General features: G+C 30.7%; 1 protein-coding gene across 1 annotated transcript; it reads left to right on the forward strand.

The window, feature by feature from the left end:
- Positions 1-3,410: 3,410 nt before the first annotated feature.
- On the forward strand, positions 3,411-18,987 carry LOC129905654 (protein wech). Its single transcript, XM_055981182.1, has 5 exons — positions 3,411-4,804; positions 14,839-15,009; positions 15,077-16,874; positions 16,964-17,116; positions 18,293-18,987. The coding sequence occupies exons 2-5, from the start codon at positions 14,855-14,857 to the stop codon at positions 18,461-18,463; spliced, it is 2,277 nt and encodes a 758-aa protein (XP_055837157.1). The 5' UTR covers positions 3,411-4,804; positions 14,839-14,854; the 3' UTR covers positions 18,464-18,987.
- The last annotated feature ends 1,407 nt before the right edge of the window (positions 18,988-20,394 follow it).

Below are 20,394 nucleotides of genomic sequence, written 5' to 3' on the forward strand. Positions count from 1 at the left end.
TGTAAGCATTTTTGTACAACGAACAGGTACGCAAAAAAAGGACTCTACGCGAATTATTACCATCCAGCTGCGTGTGTACAAAATTCAAATGATTCTAAAAGATTTTCACTCACAAAAAATTAAAAAAAAAAACAAAAACTCAGGGGTTAGATGGTTTTTCGGGATTTTCCCAATTATTCTTCTTATAGTGCCAGAGGAGAAGGTACCTAATAAGGAAAATGAATTAGGTATGCCGTGCCGTGTCGGTAGTCGTCTGTCTTTGATACACTCAAATATACTTGCATGTCGGTCGGCTTTTCTATACCCTGTCTTCCTGGCATTGTGTGCGTAGTAAAATTCTATGCCAATGCCACATTTATGTACATATATATATATATTTATTTTGTTTAATTCCAATCTAAATTAAATAGGAGAATTTCACCAACTTAGTTCTCTGAAAATAAATAAACATTTCTATGGCTATAATATGGGTATGAAATCTTATCTAAGTTTGAAATACCAATGTTGACAACTCTAGAAAAAGACTTATAAAACAGATTCGAAAATTTCAAAGACACAGTACTGACCATGGCCTTGTCCATAGTCCGAGATGAGTTTGCATATTCTGTTAAACGATCGATTGTTTTCAACTGTTTTTCTTTCCTCTCTTTGCGCTTAACTACTACAGGCATTAGGGAATCATCTGAGAATTTCTATAACGGTAATATTTCAAAAATTAAGGCCAATAATTGTTTTCTGACTTCGGATTCAAAATCAGCGCCCCAAAAAAACACCAGAAAAGTATATTTTGGTTTTTGTACCAAAAAATGTTTAATTTTGCTGACCAGTATTTTCAGTGTAGTGAAACAACAAATTTAAAAGTCATGATCATCTCCGAGAACTTTACATATTTTCGTCAGTAACTTTTTATACAGAAACATTACAAAAAAAATTATTTAATAAAAAAATTAGTTTTTCTTTCAGAACCTTTTAGAATACAAAAACTTAAATAATATGGACAAATTACCTAATAAAAAGGTCGGATTTCTTAAGAAAAAAAATTTTATCTCGGTTATTTATGGAATATTCTCTAAAATGTTACACCATTTTAAAAAGAGAATTGAACACACCAACTTTTAAGGTTACTTGCGAAACTTCGTAGTGCATTTTTTTTACACTACGGTTCATTGAATTAGAGTCATGTAAAATTTTTAGTACTTAGTTGGGCAAAAAAGTAATATTTACTTTAAAACTGATGCAGCTGAGTTAAAATTTTTGAATGCATTTGGAAGTAGGGTTATTCAAGGTTCCGTAACAAAAGAAAAAATGATAAAAATTAAGATTGGTAGTCACGGCACATGAAAAACCTACACAGGGTGACCATTTTTTGGACTTTTTTTCAAATGCCCATAGCTCACAAAATATATGGCTGCGATTTTTTTTATTATTTTTCTGATAACTGTCACCACCTAACCTATATACCGTTTTTGTTTCGACGTTGACTTTTGGGACACCCTGTATAGAGTACTACCAAGACCAACGATGCCAATTTGGACGATGCTTTTTTGGATATATCTGCTTATTGGAATCGCGGACTTGTTTCAGGTTCCACTTTTCTGCTGAGATCAGCCGTTGTCAGGGGCGTACACACGATTGGGGCAAGCGGTCCGTGCCCCGGGGCCCCGACACGCCAGGACCCAGAAAGAGGACAATTCAAAACCAAAGATAAGATATTTCACATGAATCACTTCGGACACAAGAGGGACATATTATATTCTTCAGTGTAATGTATAATGAATTGCTTTTTTTTTAAAAAAATTATATAATATCTTGGGGCCCCGAAAAATATTACTTGAATAATCTAAGCGACTAACGAATGAAGTCTACATAAGGGCCCCAAGAAAAAAGTAGGGCGTATAATTTATTGTTCTTATTGTCTATATCAAAGAGCCCCCAAATATCAAAGGGGCCCCAACATTTATTCTTACCCCGGGGCCTCTACAACTCAACTTACGCCCCTGGGCGTTGTGCATGTGATTGTCTTTAATAAATACGGATTTTACAAATCTACTGGTTCTCATCTTGTTTGTATGCGTTTTTGGGCCGATTTCACAATTTCTGATCATTATTTTTTTTTATTTTGTCGGGAAGAATGAAACCTCAGAACTTAATTTTTCCTTCACTGTATTAAACTATTAAGTAGTTGATGCTTCTTTTTCAGCACCGAAAATGGTCTTGGATTATTTTGCTTCATGAAACAGGAAGATGGATTTCAAAACAGGTAATTTTTTTCAAGCACCTTCACTATATGACGAAGGAAATTACTCCAGCATTATACTCAAGCCTTCTTACTCTGAATACTATGTACAATTTGCTTCAGTAACATATTTGTAGATCTTTTAAAATAAGTGTTATCTGAATAATTTACACGTGCTTAGTAATCTTTGTACACATTTTTCGAGCTGAAACATTGAAAGTCCTGAAGGTCTCCTTAATTAAATATAGTGGATAAAAAATGAAGATCTGGGAAATACTTGAAAATTGATTATTTTTTTATTTTTGTTTTTGTGAAGTTGTTTCTTTTTCCAAAAACTGAAACTTTAAATTTAAAACAAAAGCAGTAGTTATGAATTTCACAAAAATATTAGGCTATTTAATTAAGGGACACGGTAGTGCGCAGCCAAGTTTTATATCAACTTTGACTCGACAATCACTCTCCAACATCTATTCCAAAAAAAGGCAGAAATTTCAAACTTTTTAAACTAGTCCAAACCAAGTTCCAACACAAAAATCGTAACTGACTGATTCAACCACTAAAAAACTGACAGATCATCAATGTGCAATGGTTTTGAGGAAATTCTGTTGTAAATTATTTCGATTTTATAACTTTTTCAAACTTATTGATTTTGTAAGTCTATTTCAAACATACATAAGTGACATTGTTATCTGGTATAAATGGTATAAAACTAGCCTTTTCAACATAAAACGTCTCAAATACTTCTTGTTCAGTTCATTAATGTCCCAGTGGGAACGAAATTTCTAAAGAGATTTTACAATCTACTTGATTAATTTAACAATTACCAAACTTGACTTTTTTTACAGTATGAACAAAATAAAAAACAACCACTTTCTGAACAACTTTTTCAATTACATGTAGGTACGTTCCCAGTTTTAACTAATTCCTGGTAAAATTCCTCTTTTATTGCGGGCGGTTAAATTTGTTGTTGTCTTGCCGCACAAACTGACTGTGTGTTTTCATTTTTCAAGGGATGATGGTGTTGTTTATATTTTCATTTGTATTTTCTCTTCTTATTTTTTTTTTGTTTTTGTTGTTGTATTCTTCATTCTTGTGGGACTTTGGGACTTCGAATTTGGATGTGGATTTCGGGAAATTCTAGGCTAAACTAAGGGAAACACATGAAAATCAATTCAGTGTCATGGCCAAAGTATAAAAGAGAAGAAGTTAGTGGAAGTGCCATATATTTTGTATCCTTCGATGTAAATATTATTAAGAAGAAAAAAAAAAAGTGCATTATATATATATGTAATTCTATCTCTTTCTTTATATATATACATTTTCGGGATTTGAAAATTTTTTGCATCTTGAATTAAAGAAAAAATATTTTCATAGGACAGTTGCAATCTTATGGTCAAACGGAAAACATCACGAAACAAAATAAAATAGAAAAACAAACAATCTTCCGGTTTAATTTTTTTTTTTTTACTATTTTTGATAAAAACACTTTTTTCGGTCTTATCTTATCTTTATGCCTCGCTCTATGATCAGGAACAATTTTCAAAAATAGAAACATACAAAATAACAATAAACAATTTATTAACTTGCATTGAAGAAAGGAGAGTGTGTGTTTTATTTTGAAGTTTTATGTGATTTTTTTAGTCTAAATTTACACTCGCCCTAAATGTTTTATTTTATTTTTAATAAAAATCTTCATCATCGGTTTTCTTCTTCATCGTCATAGTCGCAATCGTATGCTTTCACTCTCGTTTTTTCGTATGTACGCATGTTGAAAACGCACTCTTTTGAGAGCAGGCGTTTATTTTAATTGGGTCACTGGATGAATATAATATAAAAACAAACGAAACGAACGAAAACAGTGACGACAAAACTGCGTTCTATTCTACGCATCATCATAATCATCATCATCGGCATAGTGAATAATACTCATCCCCCAAATTTTAACAACGAAGGAAAACCAAGAAGTGGAGGAGTTTCATCTATAGGCCTCCACTTCACCGTTCAATTTTTTGGACTCTAAAATTTTTCATATATACACTTTAATGTATGTAATACACAAAACAACAACAAAAAACACAAAATCACTTTGAGTGAGAGTGCGATGTTTAGTGGAGTCGTTGGTGGTGTGTCATGGTGTTTTAAAAATTCCTCAAATCAGTCTAAATGAACATTTCGAAAGTAAAAGTTAAACACACACAATAATGATTTAGCATTAAAAGCAATAATATAATATAGTTCCGTTATTTTTGTTTAATTATGTGTTTTTTATGAAACAAACAAAAACAAAAAAAAAACAAAATTAAAATGAAATATATTTAAATTCCGTTAACTTAAAAAAAAACACACAAACAAGTTCAATAGTTAGTTTAAAGTGTCCCGTTTTTTATCATTCTGTTTTTTTTTTCTGTTTGTGTTTTGTTTGTTTTCGGCGTAGAGATAAAAAAAAAATATCAATAAAATTGATATAAAATAAAAAAAAAGGAAAATCCAAAGGAAAAACCCAACAAATTAGGGTTTAAATTATTTTACCGTTCTGAACGATTTTTTACCAAATTACAAATTATACTTGTAAGTAAAAATTGATTTTTTTTAAAATTTTAAATAAAAAAATTATTTTTTTAAACTCGAAATATTTTTTTTTATGATTAAAAGTTAAACATTTTTTGTGTTTTAGAAAAAAAAGCCCCACAGAGTGTTAAATTTTGTGGTGTTGTATTGTCATTGTTGTTTTTCTTCCTTTTTTCCCTTTATTTTTTTTTTTGCTTTTTTTTTGTCTTGTTGAAGAAGGGTGTTGTTGATGGTCTTTACACTTCTTGTACGTAGTATTGTAAGTTTCTATGCTACCCTCCCAGGGTGCGTTTACGCAGGACGCACTTTTTCCCCCTTGTTTTTATTCGTCTGTTGGGAGGGTGTTTTTTTTTTTAGTTTTTTTTTTTTTTTTATTCAGTTGTTGTTGTTGTTATTTTGGTAACTCTGATGGGTAATGTCAACTAACAGTCAAAACCTCGTATGTGCAATTTTTTGTAAACTAGTGATGGTGCAAATGATGTTGAAGTTTTTACACAACTTGCAACTTCTATTCAACAAATTTAAAACTTGGAAAACTTTAACTTAATAGCAGTAGTTAATACTCTTTTGCTGAAGGGATAAACTTATGCATTTAAGTTCAACATAAAAATCTTATGTGACAGTTTAAGCAGAGAAAAAACTAGGAAATAAGCATTTATGTATTTTCAAACATAAATATTTAAGTGTCGTTTCAGCAAAAGGATCTAAAAGATTTGCAGGTTTAGATTTACAGAAAGTTGAGCTAAATGATTCTGTTTATTTAACTGTCTTTTAACCGATTACAAAAAAGGAAGGTTTTTTTTGTTTATGTTTGTTATTTCAGAAGTTTCGACTGGATGAACCGACTTTGAAGACTTTTATGACTTTTATTTCCTTGAGAAAACCGTATTAACTACTTTCAATCCAAAGAAGTCGTTTTGTTTTTGTTAAAATTTTAGATTAGATATCTCCCAAAAAGTGTTCGGAAAATAATAACATTGGTCAAATATTTTGTCTATAGGTACAATTATTGTGAGATCAAACTGTATGCTTAGAAAAGATAATAAGTGCACCAAGTTCGGATCTACCTAAAGTCAAAAAAGCTCTATACTGTGTTTTGTTTTTTTTTGAAATATTTCATTATGGTGGAAAAATGTCCCAAAACAGTTTTGTATGTAAATTTGATAAATTTGGTTTTACACAGTTGTTGCTTTTTATACCTAATGATGTGAAAACAAATCTTAGAGAACTTATCACCTTTGCTACTTGCACCATAAATTTGAATGTTTTGAAAATTTCGAAATGATTGCTTACTAAGGAAAAAAAACGCAACATAAAATTTAATATGGTCAACGTTGGTTCAATATCGAAAAAAAAATTTACTTGAAAAATCTTTAAATTTAAGCTTAAACAACTTAAAAAATCAATTATCAATTTATTTTTTGTCGTTGAAGGTTCATATAAAATATATAAGTTTACAAAAAAATTTCTCAACAAACGAATACTTTTGTTTATTCTTAAAATTAATTTGTTGTTGTTTATCGTGCAAAATTTTACTCAGATAAATACTGAGTCACCACAAAAACACAGATATAGTTAAGTTATTACAGTCACAGAGAGTAAACACTCCTCACATTAAGTCAAAAAGCCATTCAACAGTTGATCTTTTAAGCTATTTGTAATTCATTGTATAACACGGATTACTTTTTTTGTGTCATTTTGAATAGCACACAACTCTTAACATCTCGAGAAGGACTTGCTGTTGCTTTACATAAAATTGGCTGAAAGTATAATTCCTATAGCTAAAAGAAAGATTCTACTAATTTTTTGCGCGGCAAATCGTCCTTAGATATTGAGAATTGCCACTTTTTCACAATGACGAAAGCTTCACAAGACAGTATTTAAATTTTGGTCGTTACAACTATTTTCAGATTTTTATGAATGATTCCCTGTTGACTGTATTTAAGAGCCCTTAATCTTTTGCATGTATTCCTCCAAAGGCCATGAATGAATATTTCCTATCATTTCTATAATAGTAGGTATACCTACAATTTTGGGTAATTATTATTTTGTTGTTTCAAAAAACTTACTTTAAATTGTGTGGCTGAACATTAAAAATTATTGTTTTGATAGATAATTTCCTAAACGTTCAAACTGAGCATAAACAATACTTACTGGTGGAAGGCGATTGTTTTGTAGGCACACCAAAAATTTAGTTGGTAACTTCAATTCGTACTTTTATTGCTACGAAAACTTTTATTGCTGAAAATTATTTGTTTGGCTAGCAAAATATCCACCCTAAAAATTTTCTTTCGTGTCATTTAAAACACCCAATTTTAAACCCCAACGAATTGATTTTTGCTGACCGGGAACGACTTAGCTTTTTGACAATAATTCAATTCATAGATCGTGTGAATGTAAGCCGCAGTTTATTAAAGCCGAAATTCCTTGAGAAGGGCTCTAATCGAATCTTCAGGTGCGCCTATTTTGTGCGAAAAAATCGACACTTGAAAGGTAGGCATTTGGTGTAATTTTTTCCATATGGGGTCTATTTTACACTTCCTTGAAAAAAATTCCATTCATTTAGGACCAACTTCAAATTTGACATCTCGATTAGCAAAAGTTACAATTTTGTTACGTTTTCTTTTTAATTCAATATTCGTCAGATATCAAAGTATTTAGTCAACAGAAGTTGAAAAGCAAATCCAAAGCTTTCCCGGCTCTGTTTCTGACAGAGGAAGCCTGTTCAGATTTCAAAGATTGCTAAACACTTTCAAATATCTGAAACTTGAACTGGCTAGCTGTTTGTTTTTTTGTTCTTTTTTCAATCCAAATGTAGGTATGCATTTATGTTGAAATAAATGTATCTGCTAAATACACGCATTGATTTATTTTCAAAATGTTTACTAATTAAGTAAAAGGAGTATTTATTTAAGTAATTTTAATTTAAAATTATTAAGTCCTTTATTCTAAAAACTCAAATACTAGGTTTTGACTGTAAAAACGAAGCTATATAATACTCTACCAAGCTGAAGTCTTTGCAGCCTATAATATGTTGCAAGGCATCACAGGAGCAGGACTATCCGAGCATATATATATATTATACATTTTTGTCCCATTAGAGGTAAAATAGTAGAGAGGTAAAATGGTATAATTTTTAAGGGAGGAAGAATATTGAAAGAATGGGCAAAAAAGATGGTCTTTATAGAAGAAGAAGGTTGTGTTTCAGTTTGATAAGTTGGGGGGTTGTCGTTGGTTTGGCTTCTCACAGTTTACTTTTCTCCAAATACAAAAAAAAAAGAAGTTATAAGGAAGATTCCTTGAAACTAAGGTGATTGACCCTTTTATACATACGCACTCCTTAGTTATAAATTGCGTTTTCTACTTCAACAAGAACAACAACAAAAATAATAACCAGCAGCATCCCCATAACAACATTAGAGATTATAGAACTCTGGCAAAAAATTTGTCAAAATTTGTACCAACCTCTTAACTTTGAATTAAGGGTGTAAAAATTGATATGAGGTGAAGACTAAAGAGTCCTTTGATATGAGGAACGTTTACTTAGAATCCTAGTATTGCAAACAACGCAGACTCATTTTTGAGTAAGAGAAATGATGGATGGAAAGTATTCCCTGGTGATGGGATTTGAGTTTTTATTTCTTTTTTATGACAAAATTGTTCATTAATTAGCAAATATCCGATTTTGACGCCATGTTGAGGGTAGTGGGCCCAAATATTCTTAAATTTACTATTTTGGGGGGAAAATAATCGTTGCGACGACTTTTTTGTATCTAATTTAAATTGAAAAGTTTTTAAAATTTAAACATCTCAATTAACTATAAAAAAGAAAAAATTTCTTTCTTTATTACTTTGGTGGTTTTAAGTTTCTATTTATAAGTATCGGCGGATGCATTTTTAAAGGTTTTATTGATCCAAATCAGAATGGAATTTAACACCACTTGCTTTGCAATGGAATGATGATCCCTCTTCTATGTACATAATTTAGATAGGTACCTATTTCCTTGCCTACTTATCCTACAACATAAAATACAACAACAAAAAAAAAAAACTTGACAACGCACTCATACTCACTAAAGTACCTAGTGTCCTGTCCTGTTCTTCTACTATAATTGACAAACATCTGCTTTTAAACCTCAGACATCATACTAAATTAATTTAACGGAGCATCTGTTTGAAATTTAAGCCAAACACATTAAATGCATACGAAGGCTATTGTCAGGTAGATGATGAAACGCAGGATGCAGGATTCATATATAATTTATCTTTTGATCATTGTCAGGATTTCTTTTGGGTACCTACCATCTACCTACCTACTCTGCTGTACGAATGAACAAAATTGTTGTTTTGAAATATACAGAGACAATCTAGTTATAAAAAAAACTTAGTTTTTCAAGGTTCCATAATATAGCTAAATGTGTTTTGTGTTGTGTTAATGAACTGAACATGCTTAAATTCACGCACATCTTTCCTAGAAAAGAATTAAATTTAAAGGACTCAATTGTGTTGCATGAACTTGAAAATAATTTAATAGATGCCTTAGATGTTTTTTAAACATAAGCATATCGTTGATACGAAAAGCAGTTGAAAAAATAAAAAAACAAAGGTCATACATTTTGTTGAAAAATTATTTTATTTTAAAGAACTTTTTTAGTTCTTTTTTTTGCAAAGTTAAGTTGCGATGCATTGAATACAAAAATCATTCTTTTGGGTCCTTCTTTTTTCGAATAACACACTTGCTTGGTTTCTAAGAAGTTTTTTTAATTGCACAACTAATTCATTTTGGTTATTTAAAATTGCTTGTTTTTCGATTAAGAAATGCACAAGGTTCGTTCTTGTTGATTCTCATAGTTTGGAGTACCTTACTACAATAGTTAAAAAAGAGTACTTGAATATTGATAAAATATTTAATGAAAATGGAATGAATGTATACCTATTATGGAGCTTTGTATAAACTGAACAAGCTTTAAAAAATTTCTGGTTTGCACCTTAAGAACTGTTGATGAATCAAAAATTCCCAGTTAAATAAAAAAAAACTGTTTGTAAAGATTTTGTCTTACAACTGAACACAATTTCGTTCTAAGTCCTGGTACCTGGTACGCAGATCGAGCTAAATATTGGCTCTCATACAAATTATCGAAAAAATAACAATTCTGTTTTTAAAAAACAGTCGTCGGTGTTGGCTCTTACACTGAGGGAAAAAACAACTTAAAATCAACGAAAACCACGTTGATTCACCTATTTTTCTGAATGATTTTGCGTTGAAGACGAAAATTTTAAAATTGAAGTAGAACATCGTTAGTTAAAAGTGGTTTAACGTTATAAAACATCTTTAAATCAAAGTTGTTTCAACTTTAAAAAAAGCATCAGTTTTAAAAAAAAAAGAAAAATGGGCAGCCGTTGGGGATCGAACCTACAACTCTTGGGTTACTAGGCGAATGCTTTACTAACGTGCTATCTCACTGTTGAAAATTAGAGTGATAAATTGCAACAAAAGCTGAAGTCCTACAAAAATATAAAAATTTCTTACGTTGTTGTTTCAATTTTATTTTGAAGAAGTTTCATGTTAATTTTTTCAACATTAAATCAACGTTGATAATTTTACATTTTACGTTGCGTTTTTTTCCTCAGTGTAGAGGCTTGTTCAATTGTGATGCTGATCTGTTTTGTTTTGGGTAATGTGTGTTTTAAATGAATTTTTGCGAGCGTAAAAAGAAACTCAATTTGTTGGCAATGTTTTCAATAAATTTTATTACCAATATCAGCAAAAAATTGTCTTTGTGACTTCTTTCAAGATTCACTTTGAGAGCTGTGTTTGTAGGTTAAGTTTTTTATGGTTCTCTGTCACCCTTTGAAAGAGCAAGGCCTATTGGCTTACAAACCTCAACTATTCTTGTGTGCGTGTAATTAATTTGCAAGAATGAAAGGGACCTACAATCTACCCCCACCCCCAAGTCCGACCGGCTATTCAGAGATACCCTACTTTTTCATGACAATGATACTCTTGGAGGCTTTGTCAATTTCTCGCAAAAAGGTAGTATCCTTGAAAAATCTTTCTTATATTCAGGTGGTGAAGACTGAGAATCGAACCCAAACCTCTGGCATAAAAGTACGGTATTTGTAATGTGACTCAGTCTGCTCATTCATCTGATAAAATAGTGTTGACGATGAAACATAACACAAATACAGCAATTATAAGCATTTCATCAGGATCTAGGTCTCCCTAAGTGCACAAGTTTAGACTTTCATAACTTGCCTGAAGACTTGTTATTTCAGACTCGAACGCAACTTTTTTTGACTATAAAAATGAACAAAATTTTTGTATTAATATCGAAGTCACGTCAAAAGTTCGAAGCTTTTATGAAAAGGTTTTACAATCTTCAGCCAAAAGTGAACGATATGGGTTGAAAGAGATGGATTGAAATTTTGACTAGCCTCATGCCTTATTAAAAATGAAATCTGTAATCCTGGCTTAAAATAACTTATACTTCTCTCTACTATTGCGGTTAGATATCTAAAATTAAACTTAAATTTGTTAGAAAAATTAAAGAAAAATAAATCCTTTACGAAAACGAAAACAAATGTAATCCAAGTACCGATATATGTCGGGGTGACCTAATGGATTTTTTTAATGATTTCTGGCAAAATTGGCAAAATTTGAACATTTCTCGCAATTCCTTCTCCATGACATATACCTATATCATCGGAAAGATGATTTATAAACAAATAATGTTACGTTGTAAACACCGCTCATGGTAGTTTGATAAAGCTCACTTATAAATTATGTTTTTAAATTTTTCTTTCACCCAATCCCTTTTAGCTTTATTTAGTTGGGTCCAATTCTATCAAAAAACCTTTGCCCAATATGAATTTACCATCTAACCTAAATGAACATGCCTTTTATGTATTTAATCCAATAAATCTAATTATAAAGGTCTGCAGAAAAAACCCAGAACAATCAAATGTCATCCATTAATCATTTGGAATTACCGCCAAATATACTTAATATTGTTGTTTTTCTTTTTTTTTTCGAAAATCTAAACCTACATAATAAAATAAAACTCACCCTTAGCCAAAAAAAAAATTATAAACTTTTCTTCTTTCCTATTGTTGTAACCGATGCCGATTAATTTTGCGAGACCCCAAAATTGCATTTATACACCCCACATCGAATAGGTACGTGTGTTATTTAGTTCTTTTTTTTTCCTAATTTTAGTTCTTCATTTCTAATTCCCTTTGACAAACGTACATAAGTTTCTGTGGAAAAAAAGGGCCAGCCATAAATATTTCAGAGCTCTATAAAGAAAACAAAAGAAAAGGGAGCAGACCGCTTTCACCTCACCTCACATGCTATGGCAGAGATCCCTTTTTGTACCAAAAGTGTGTTGCACAGAATATCACCCCTCTATTAGAAAGGGAGAGATTTCCATTTTCCAATTATACATATACTTATACTTATACATATATACTTACTTTCACATTTCACTATTTCAGTAAGTACACTATACGAATAAATACAACAATAACAATAACAACCAGTGCAATTTCTTTTAGTTCCCTGGTACTTGCTTCCTGTTTTTAGAAGTCCCAATGGGAATATGGAAGTGTTCAGTTATAATTTAGTTTTACAAACATTAATTTATTTCTAGAAAGTTAGAAAAAGTAGGTATTCTTGCAATAAATTACTTAGAAATAAAGATTTTAACGAAAATTTTCAAAGTCATAAAACATAAATCAGTAAAACAGCTTTAATTATTGTTTATGAGGAGTAGGTACTTGCACGAAAATATATTGACATCAGTGCACTGAATTAAAAACAGTTTAATCACATTTGTGTTATTTTATTCAAATCAGATTAGTGAATTAGTAGAGACATTATTTCATGAGAATCAACAAGAACGAAGTTTACTTTGAGTATTTTATTGCTGTGTTGTTGAAATATGAGAATTAACAAGAACGATATAAGTAATTTTATTGTTCAATTGAAGACATTTTTCTTTGACATTTATCTTTTTTCTGCATTTTGAATAAAAATTTTCAAAGCGAAAAAAAATGCTATGAATTTTTAAGTCCTTAAAATCAAAGCTAAAGTATGTATCTGGATTGCAATGAAAAGCTAAAGCTAATGATTCGACTTTTTGACGAACACTAAAACATTATTTTTTTTTTCTTAATGAGTTATTATATTTTATTCAAGTAATGGAAGGTATTATTTTTAAAAATCGGAAATTTAATTAAAATTAAAATAAATATTACTTCAGTTTTATGTACTAGACATTTTTCATAGCAAATAATTTTCTTTTGATATCAAAAAAATGTTTCATCGACGTGTGCTTTCTTTCGTTAGCTTTCTGGAGTTAGTAATGATTTTGAGTATAATAATTCGTAACAATATGAATTTACATATAACGAACCTTCCGAGAGCTAAATCAACAATCAAAGAGTTGTTGGAGCCAAAAAAAAAAAAGAAAAACAAATGTAGGACTTATGGTAAAAGTAGCTCTTATCTTAAAGGTTTTTATGAAAACAAATTAGGAAAAATTATAATTTGTTGTTATTAAAGCATATTTCTAAAAATGTAAAAAGATACATACTACTGATTATGACGATTTCAACTCAACTAAGAAACGGTGGGTCTTAGGAAAAAAGTGTCATGACACTTTTTATATATAATAATCTGGTCTACAATTCTTGCATTGAAAATTTTTTGATAAGACTCACCGTTTTGCTGAAAATGCGAAAAACCAGGCCTCGGATCGATGAGGACTTTTTAGATTTAATTTATGATGGTGTTTCCAACAATCCTACCAATTTTCAGCTTGCTGGGAATTAATGTAACCTCAGATGCCTAAATTGACCGGACTATACAATCTTTTTTATATTTAATAATAAACGGTTCTAAATGGTTTCGATCACAAAAAGGGGTATGCCATCAGATTTCTTGTATGAAAAGGAATTTTTAGAAAAAAAACTAAAATTTGAAATATTGCACTAACCGGTTTTCAAAAAATTGATTTTTCAAAAAAAAATTTTGAAATATTTTTTAAAAATCCAAAAATTTGTTTTTTGAAAATTTTCTAAAATTTTAATATTACGGTTACTTAAACGCTTTTGCATAAAATTTTTCGCTGAAATCGGATTGGTCTTGTATGAATATTCAGAGAGCAAAAAAAATGTTCTATGGCAGGTACCATTAGTAACGGTTCAAAAAATATTTTTTTAATTAAAACTAATTTCTGTAAAACAACACATACAAATTTTAATCAAAATCGTTAGAGCCGTTTTGGAAAAAAAAATTACTTTTCTATTTCTGTTATATGTCCTAAAACAAAAGACTTTTAATTCCCCCAACTATCAAGTTTGAAGAAAATCGCTCTACTAGTTTAGGCTGTAGCTTGAGGTGTATACAGACGGACAGACAGACAGATTTACCGGACCCACTTTTTTGGTATTCCACCGTCACTTTTTGGGTCCTTTCCTTATTTTAAATGTTGCAGTATTGTTTCACACTGCACTAAATCTGAATTGATTCATTTGGATTTTCCTCGCCATATTATTAATTATTCCTCCATAATCAAATGTGAACTATAATACTTTCATGGAAAAACTTCATATTATCATATCTTTTTCTATACGAAATATGACTCAATATTTTTTTATTTTTCTTAGTTCGAAATTCTTTTTTAATGAACTACGAATTCTTCTTTTTACTTCGTTCTTGTTGATTCTCATGGTTTAGTGTGCCAAAAAAAAAAATATTTGGAATATGCAATAACACATTAAAAACTTCGTTGTAATTGATTTTCTCGGTGTGCTAGGTTGAAATGTAAAGAAAACTGAGTTCTTCAGAACTTCAGATGTGAGTTGTATGATCTTCTAATTTTTGTCCGTTTTCTTAGTAGCTCTTGATCATGTTTGTGGGTATTAATAGGTGGCAAATATAATTTGATTTACTGAATAATATTTACTGATTTTAAAATTACAATCATTTAAAATTTCATTCAACTAAATCTCTTCTCATCTTCACTTTTCAGATCCAATTTTATAAAAATGGAGTTAGTTACGAATAACAATCTTCCTCACGGCACCAAAAATGTCCCACCACATGCAAATACAAATTCATCCACCGAAACACTTTTAGCTGGTATATTGGATTCTTTTCCTGCTTGGGAACTGAATACAGCACTTCTTCAAAGTACCCAAATGTAAGTTTTTGAAATATAATTTTTCCTATAATTCTTTCTTAATGATCATGTATTTTTTTTATTCTAGATCTTCACCAGTACACAATGATTTCCTTATGAATGGAATGTTTAGTACACAACCTACACAACCACTTGTCCGTAATTCAAGAATGTCACCGGGATCAAGTAACTCGAGTAGTTCGAGCATTCATTGTGGCGCTGGATGTGATAGTAATGCATCCATTCGCTGCCTTGATTGCAACGAATTCATGTGCAATAACTGCTTACGTGACCATCGTAACAGTCCTTTGTCCTCAAATCATTCAGTGATCTCATTGCCATCACCAATTGGATCCACTTCAACTGGAGGAATGCCAACTGTGATTCCAGGGCCAGCTTTTATGTGCGATCTACACAACGAAATCTATCGCTATGTCTGTGAGTATTGTAAGAAATTAGTCTGTCAATGTTGTACACTTCGTGAGCACAAGGATCATGACTACACCTCGATTCAGAGCTTTGTCGAGGAGGCCAAGGAAAAGATTGATTTGGCTATTGAAAGTAGTCGCATGGGTACCAAGTGTGTTAAGGGTAGCATTGATAAGGCTTTGGCATTTATTCGCCTCATCGAACGGAATTGTGCTGAATTGTCAGATAATATTAGGAAATCCTTCAGACAGTTTATGATTGCCATTGAAGATCGTGAGAGATTTTTGCTAGACTTTGTTGAGAAACTTCGCCAGAGACGCTTGGCTTTGTTGCATGACCAAATGGCAGGACTTAAATCGACTCTTTCTGGTTTATCTGAGACATCCGACATGTTGCTTAAGGTCTACGAAAACTCACATCTCATGGAACAAATCGAAGTTGCTCTCAAGATCACCAATGGTCAACGTCAATTGGAACAGTTTGCTGCTATTTTCAAAGATCTCCAGCCCCGCCAAGAACTATTTGCATTTGTTCCTCCAGATTTCACTATTTTGGGTGACATCCGCAATCAGGGTGGAGTTGTTGTAGTCGATGATAAAAATATTCCCATTGAAGCAGGGTCTTTGATTCCACTGCCTGCATCATCAGGTCTAGCATCTTCTACTCCACATTCGGCCATGACTGCTGCTGCTGCTTCTCGTCGTCCAATTCTTCGTGATGTGAGCTTTCGTGTACCAACGCCATTGACCCAACGCATGCCTAATCCAGGTCTTGACTGGGAAATAAGTCTTTTGCGAACTTCACCAGCTCTACAGTTTGGTGCTCCCAGAATAACTCAGTGCATTGCTGGAAGTTCTGACCACATCAAGGTTCGTAATTCAAATCTACTGACACTCTCATTTGCCACTGAGGGTCATGATGATGGACAAGTAAGCCGTCCGTGGGGTCTTTGTGTTGACAAAATGGGCAACATACTAATTTCCGATCGTCGCAATAATCGCGTTCAAGTATTTAACCCTGATGGAACGTTTAAATTCAAATTCGGTCGCAAAGGTGTTGGAAATGCTGAATTCGACTTACCAGCTGGAATTTGTACTGATTGTGATAATCGTATCATAGTCGTTGACAAAGACAATCATCGTGTTCAAATATTCTCGGCCAATGGAATTTTCCTCTCGAAATTCGGTACTTTCGGAAAGGAATACGGACAGTTCCAATATCCTTGGGATGTTGCTGTCAATTCTAGGCGTCAAATTGCTGTTACTGATTCGCGTAATCATCGTATTCAGCAGTTTGATTCGGAAGGTCGTTTCATTCGTCAAATTGTCTTTGATAATAATGGACCAAGCAAGAGTATTGCCGCACCAAGGGGAATATGTTATACACCGCAGGGCAATATCATTGTTTCTGATTTCGACAATCATTGCTTATATTTGATTGATCCGGATGTAAATGAGGTATGTTCAACTTGGAAAACTTTTAAATTCTTTTGAGAAATTTTACTATAAGAAAACTTAACGAAATTTTCTTTTTTTTTATTTTTTAGATTATTTCTGCAAAAGGTCAAGAAGGCTGTGGTTTTCAAGAATTCAATCGACCATCAGGATTATGTTGCGATGATGAAGGACGGATTATTGTCGCTGATTCGAAGAATCAACGTGTCATTGTTTTTAGTCCTAACATGGATTATTTGTGGGATGTAAGTATTGAAATTTATATATTACCTATTCCCTTTATAACAGAATTCGACTAAAAACCAAATAAGTTCTTTGTAAAACTCACTTATCAAAACAACATTCAAATAAAAAAGTTCCACTCTATAAAAACCTCGCGTTCGGTAAACCAAACGTACATCTCTGAAATCTGTAACAGGCTCTAAAATTCTATTTTTTGGAATAAACTAAACTAATGTCTATCAGCTACCGTAAAACAGGGTTACTTTACCAATGCCTTTCATAATTGATCTTGTTTAATAAAAAAAATCAAGGCAGCAAATGTAACCCGTTGTAAAACTTAAAAAATCTTTACCAAACTTTTCAATCAAATGAAAAAACAAAGAAATTTAAAATTGAAGATAAAAAAAACAGTTTATTTACAACCATCGCAAATAGTTTTCAAAAAGGTATAAACCATTTTTCTAGGACCAGGGGTTTAGTCAGGACACCGACACGCATTTTTGTTTTGGTTTTATTTTATTTTTCATGCTATTGCTTGTTTTAAAAAAACATGCTTGCTTTAATAAACACAAAAAAACATCCATAGCCTGACTAAACCCCTGCCTGGTTCTAGAAAAATGGTTTATACCTTTTTGCAAACTGTGTTTAATGAAGATAAGAATCTCTTGAAACATTTTTACTTTAAGGCTATATCTAAAAAATGTTCCTCATAAGTACCTATTTCAAATGAGAAAAAAGTTTAACCGTTTTGGGGCGCCATCTAGAGTCAAAATAAAAATCTAAAATAATTAGGGAATTTTATTATTTTGAAATAGTTTTTCCACTTAGGAACTTGATTCTCGAAAAAAAAAAACCTAAAGAACGAACGGCCTTAAACAAATGTATTATGATTATCTATTTAAGTCTAAGAAAATAAGCGAAGACAGGTCATTATTGAAAAAGAAAAATTAAATGATTTCCGGGTCACTGTGGTGTATGCGTAACATTTTTTTCTATGGACAAAACTTTAACAGTTATAATATAACATAAAATTTCTATCGCTGCGCTGCATGTTTAGGATCATTTTCAAACCTTTAAAATAACTTTTATTACTGTCAGTTCAAAACTGTACACCTAAGATCCAGAGCCAGACTTAAATACTATAAATGTATTTGTTTCGCAACAATAGATTTTTCAAAAAATTTTTTTTCTTTTCACAGATTGAAATCCGTCCATCAGTCAATCCACAAATGCCATGTACTCTAGATGAAAAAGATCGCACTTGCGATGTTGCTCTCATGCCAGATGGAAGAGTTGTATTTTTAATTGAACTCTCACCAGACTCCAAAGAAGGATCTAATCCTCACAAACGGTTTGTCCACGTCTATTAGTAAAGTAAATATATAATTTCGTCTCAATGATTTTATATATATATATATAAAATGAAACAAAGATCGGGTGTTAACGAAGCCTCAACGAAAAATTAAAAGAATTAAAAAAAAACAAGAATCTTTCTAAAAAAAAATAATCAAAAAATCTTAAAAGAAAAAAAAAATAAAACTCATATTAATTAAATTGACCTATAATTTGAGTACAAATCAACGACTTACCTCAATTTGAATATCGTTTATTCAAAACAAAAAAAAAATCAAAAATATTAAATATTTTAATTAAAAAGTTAAAAAAAAATAAATATAATCTATATTTAATTTTACTCTTATCGAGAGTATAATTTATATTTTATCAAAATGAACAAAAACATTCTTTTAACTTTTTTAATATTTTCGTATGGGCTTCAAATTTTTTTTTATAAAAATACAAATCGAACGGTTGTTGTCGAATAAAATAAAAAAAATTGTATAGACTTAAATTTTAAGACTGATTGTGGAAGACAGTTTAAAAAAAAAAAACAAAACACATTATTATGCAACAATCAAATCAGATTTGAAGAAAAAAAAAAAAAAAAAACAATTTACTAACTCAAAAATTGAGGTTAAGAGAAAGAGATATGATTATATTATATAACAAAAAATACTTACATAATATACTTAAGAAAAAAAAAAAACAACATAATTATATATAAGAAAAAAGAAAACTTTTTTTAAAAAATTTACGCAAGAATTGAAAACATAAATTTTAGTACAATTTTACACTACGCGGAATTGTGGAATTGATGTGTTCATTTACAGACAATTTATATTATAAAGAAAAAAAAAAAACATAAATTAAACTTTATATAAAAAAAATACTTGTGTACCTATATACACATAAAAAAAAATAACTATAACTAACTATTATAAATGTATATTAGATGTGTGTTGTCCTTTCAAAAACAAACAAAAAAAACTAGAAATTAGTAAAGGACATGAAATTTATTTTTGTTTTATTTAGTAAAATATTTTTTGTTTTTATTTTGCAACGGTAGAATAGTTCCTGTAATTTAAGGGATTGCTAGGACTATATAGCACAAAAGTTCTTTAAACATAAAAAAAAAAAATTATTAAACAAAAAAGGCATTTATTCTTATGAGCACGTTATTCTTTCAGCAATAGAGTTATATAATATAGAACATTTTTTTCTTTATTATTTTGTCATGTAGTATATGATCACAAGTACATAAACACACACACATTAAATTTTCTTTGTATATACATATTTCGTTGTAAATAATATTCAGATATAAGCTTTTTACTCATATCAATTTTTATGAAAAAGTAATACGAGACACATCATTTAAAGTGAAATTATTTAGTAGTTTATTACTTTTTAAAACTAAAGTATTTTGATATAATTTTAGTTTACATAGTTAAATTTAAATTAAATTCTATTTAAACGACTTTTTTAGCTGAAATAATGATATAAATTTTGTCATATTTCTGTTATTTATTCAGAAAAATGAAGTTTAAAAATCAATTTATGTGCCATTTGTACAATTTAAAATAATACCTATCCTTGTTTTCGTGAGACTTTGAAGCTCAGTCGTTTCAACCTTACTAGAATATGCTCTACTTTTTTCTTAAAATCACGAGTCGTAAAATAGTGGTGAAATCACGCCTTTCACCACTAAAATCACACACATTTTCCGGTACTCTCACGAGTGGCCTCGGTTAAATCACGGGTTCATTGCTAAAGTAATACATTTTGCAGAGTTGCTTTGTTAAGTTTATGGATTTGCGGTAAAATTATGAGTTCAAATCATGGATTTTCCGGTAAAATTACACGTTATCTCAGTAAAACATGAGTTGCCTCGGAAAAGTTACGGGTTTCTCCCCTAAAGTCATATACCTATTTTCTCCGGTAAAACAAGAAAATTAATTAATTA

Source organism: Episyrphus balteatus, chromosome 1 (genome assembly GCF_945859705.1).
Source record: "Episyrphus balteatus chromosome 1, idEpiBalt1.1, whole genome shotgun sequence".
In the NCBI taxonomy this organism is placed as follows: Eukaryota; Metazoa; Arthropoda; class Insecta; order Diptera; family Syrphidae; genus Episyrphus; species Episyrphus balteatus.

Coding starts and splice junctions, on each gene's coding strand:
- LOC129905654 (XM_055981182.1), top strand. CDS start 14,855: ATGGAGTTAGTTACGAATAACAATCTTCCTCACGGCACCAAAAATGTC. Junction 15,010..15,076: donor CTTCTTCAAAGTACCCAAAT/GTAAGTTTTTGA, acceptor TTTTTATTCTAG/ATCTTCACCAGTACACAATG. Junction 17,117..18,292: donor ACATGGATTATTTGTGGGAT/GTAAGTATTGAA, acceptor TTCTTTTCACAG/ATTGAAATCCGTCCATCAGT.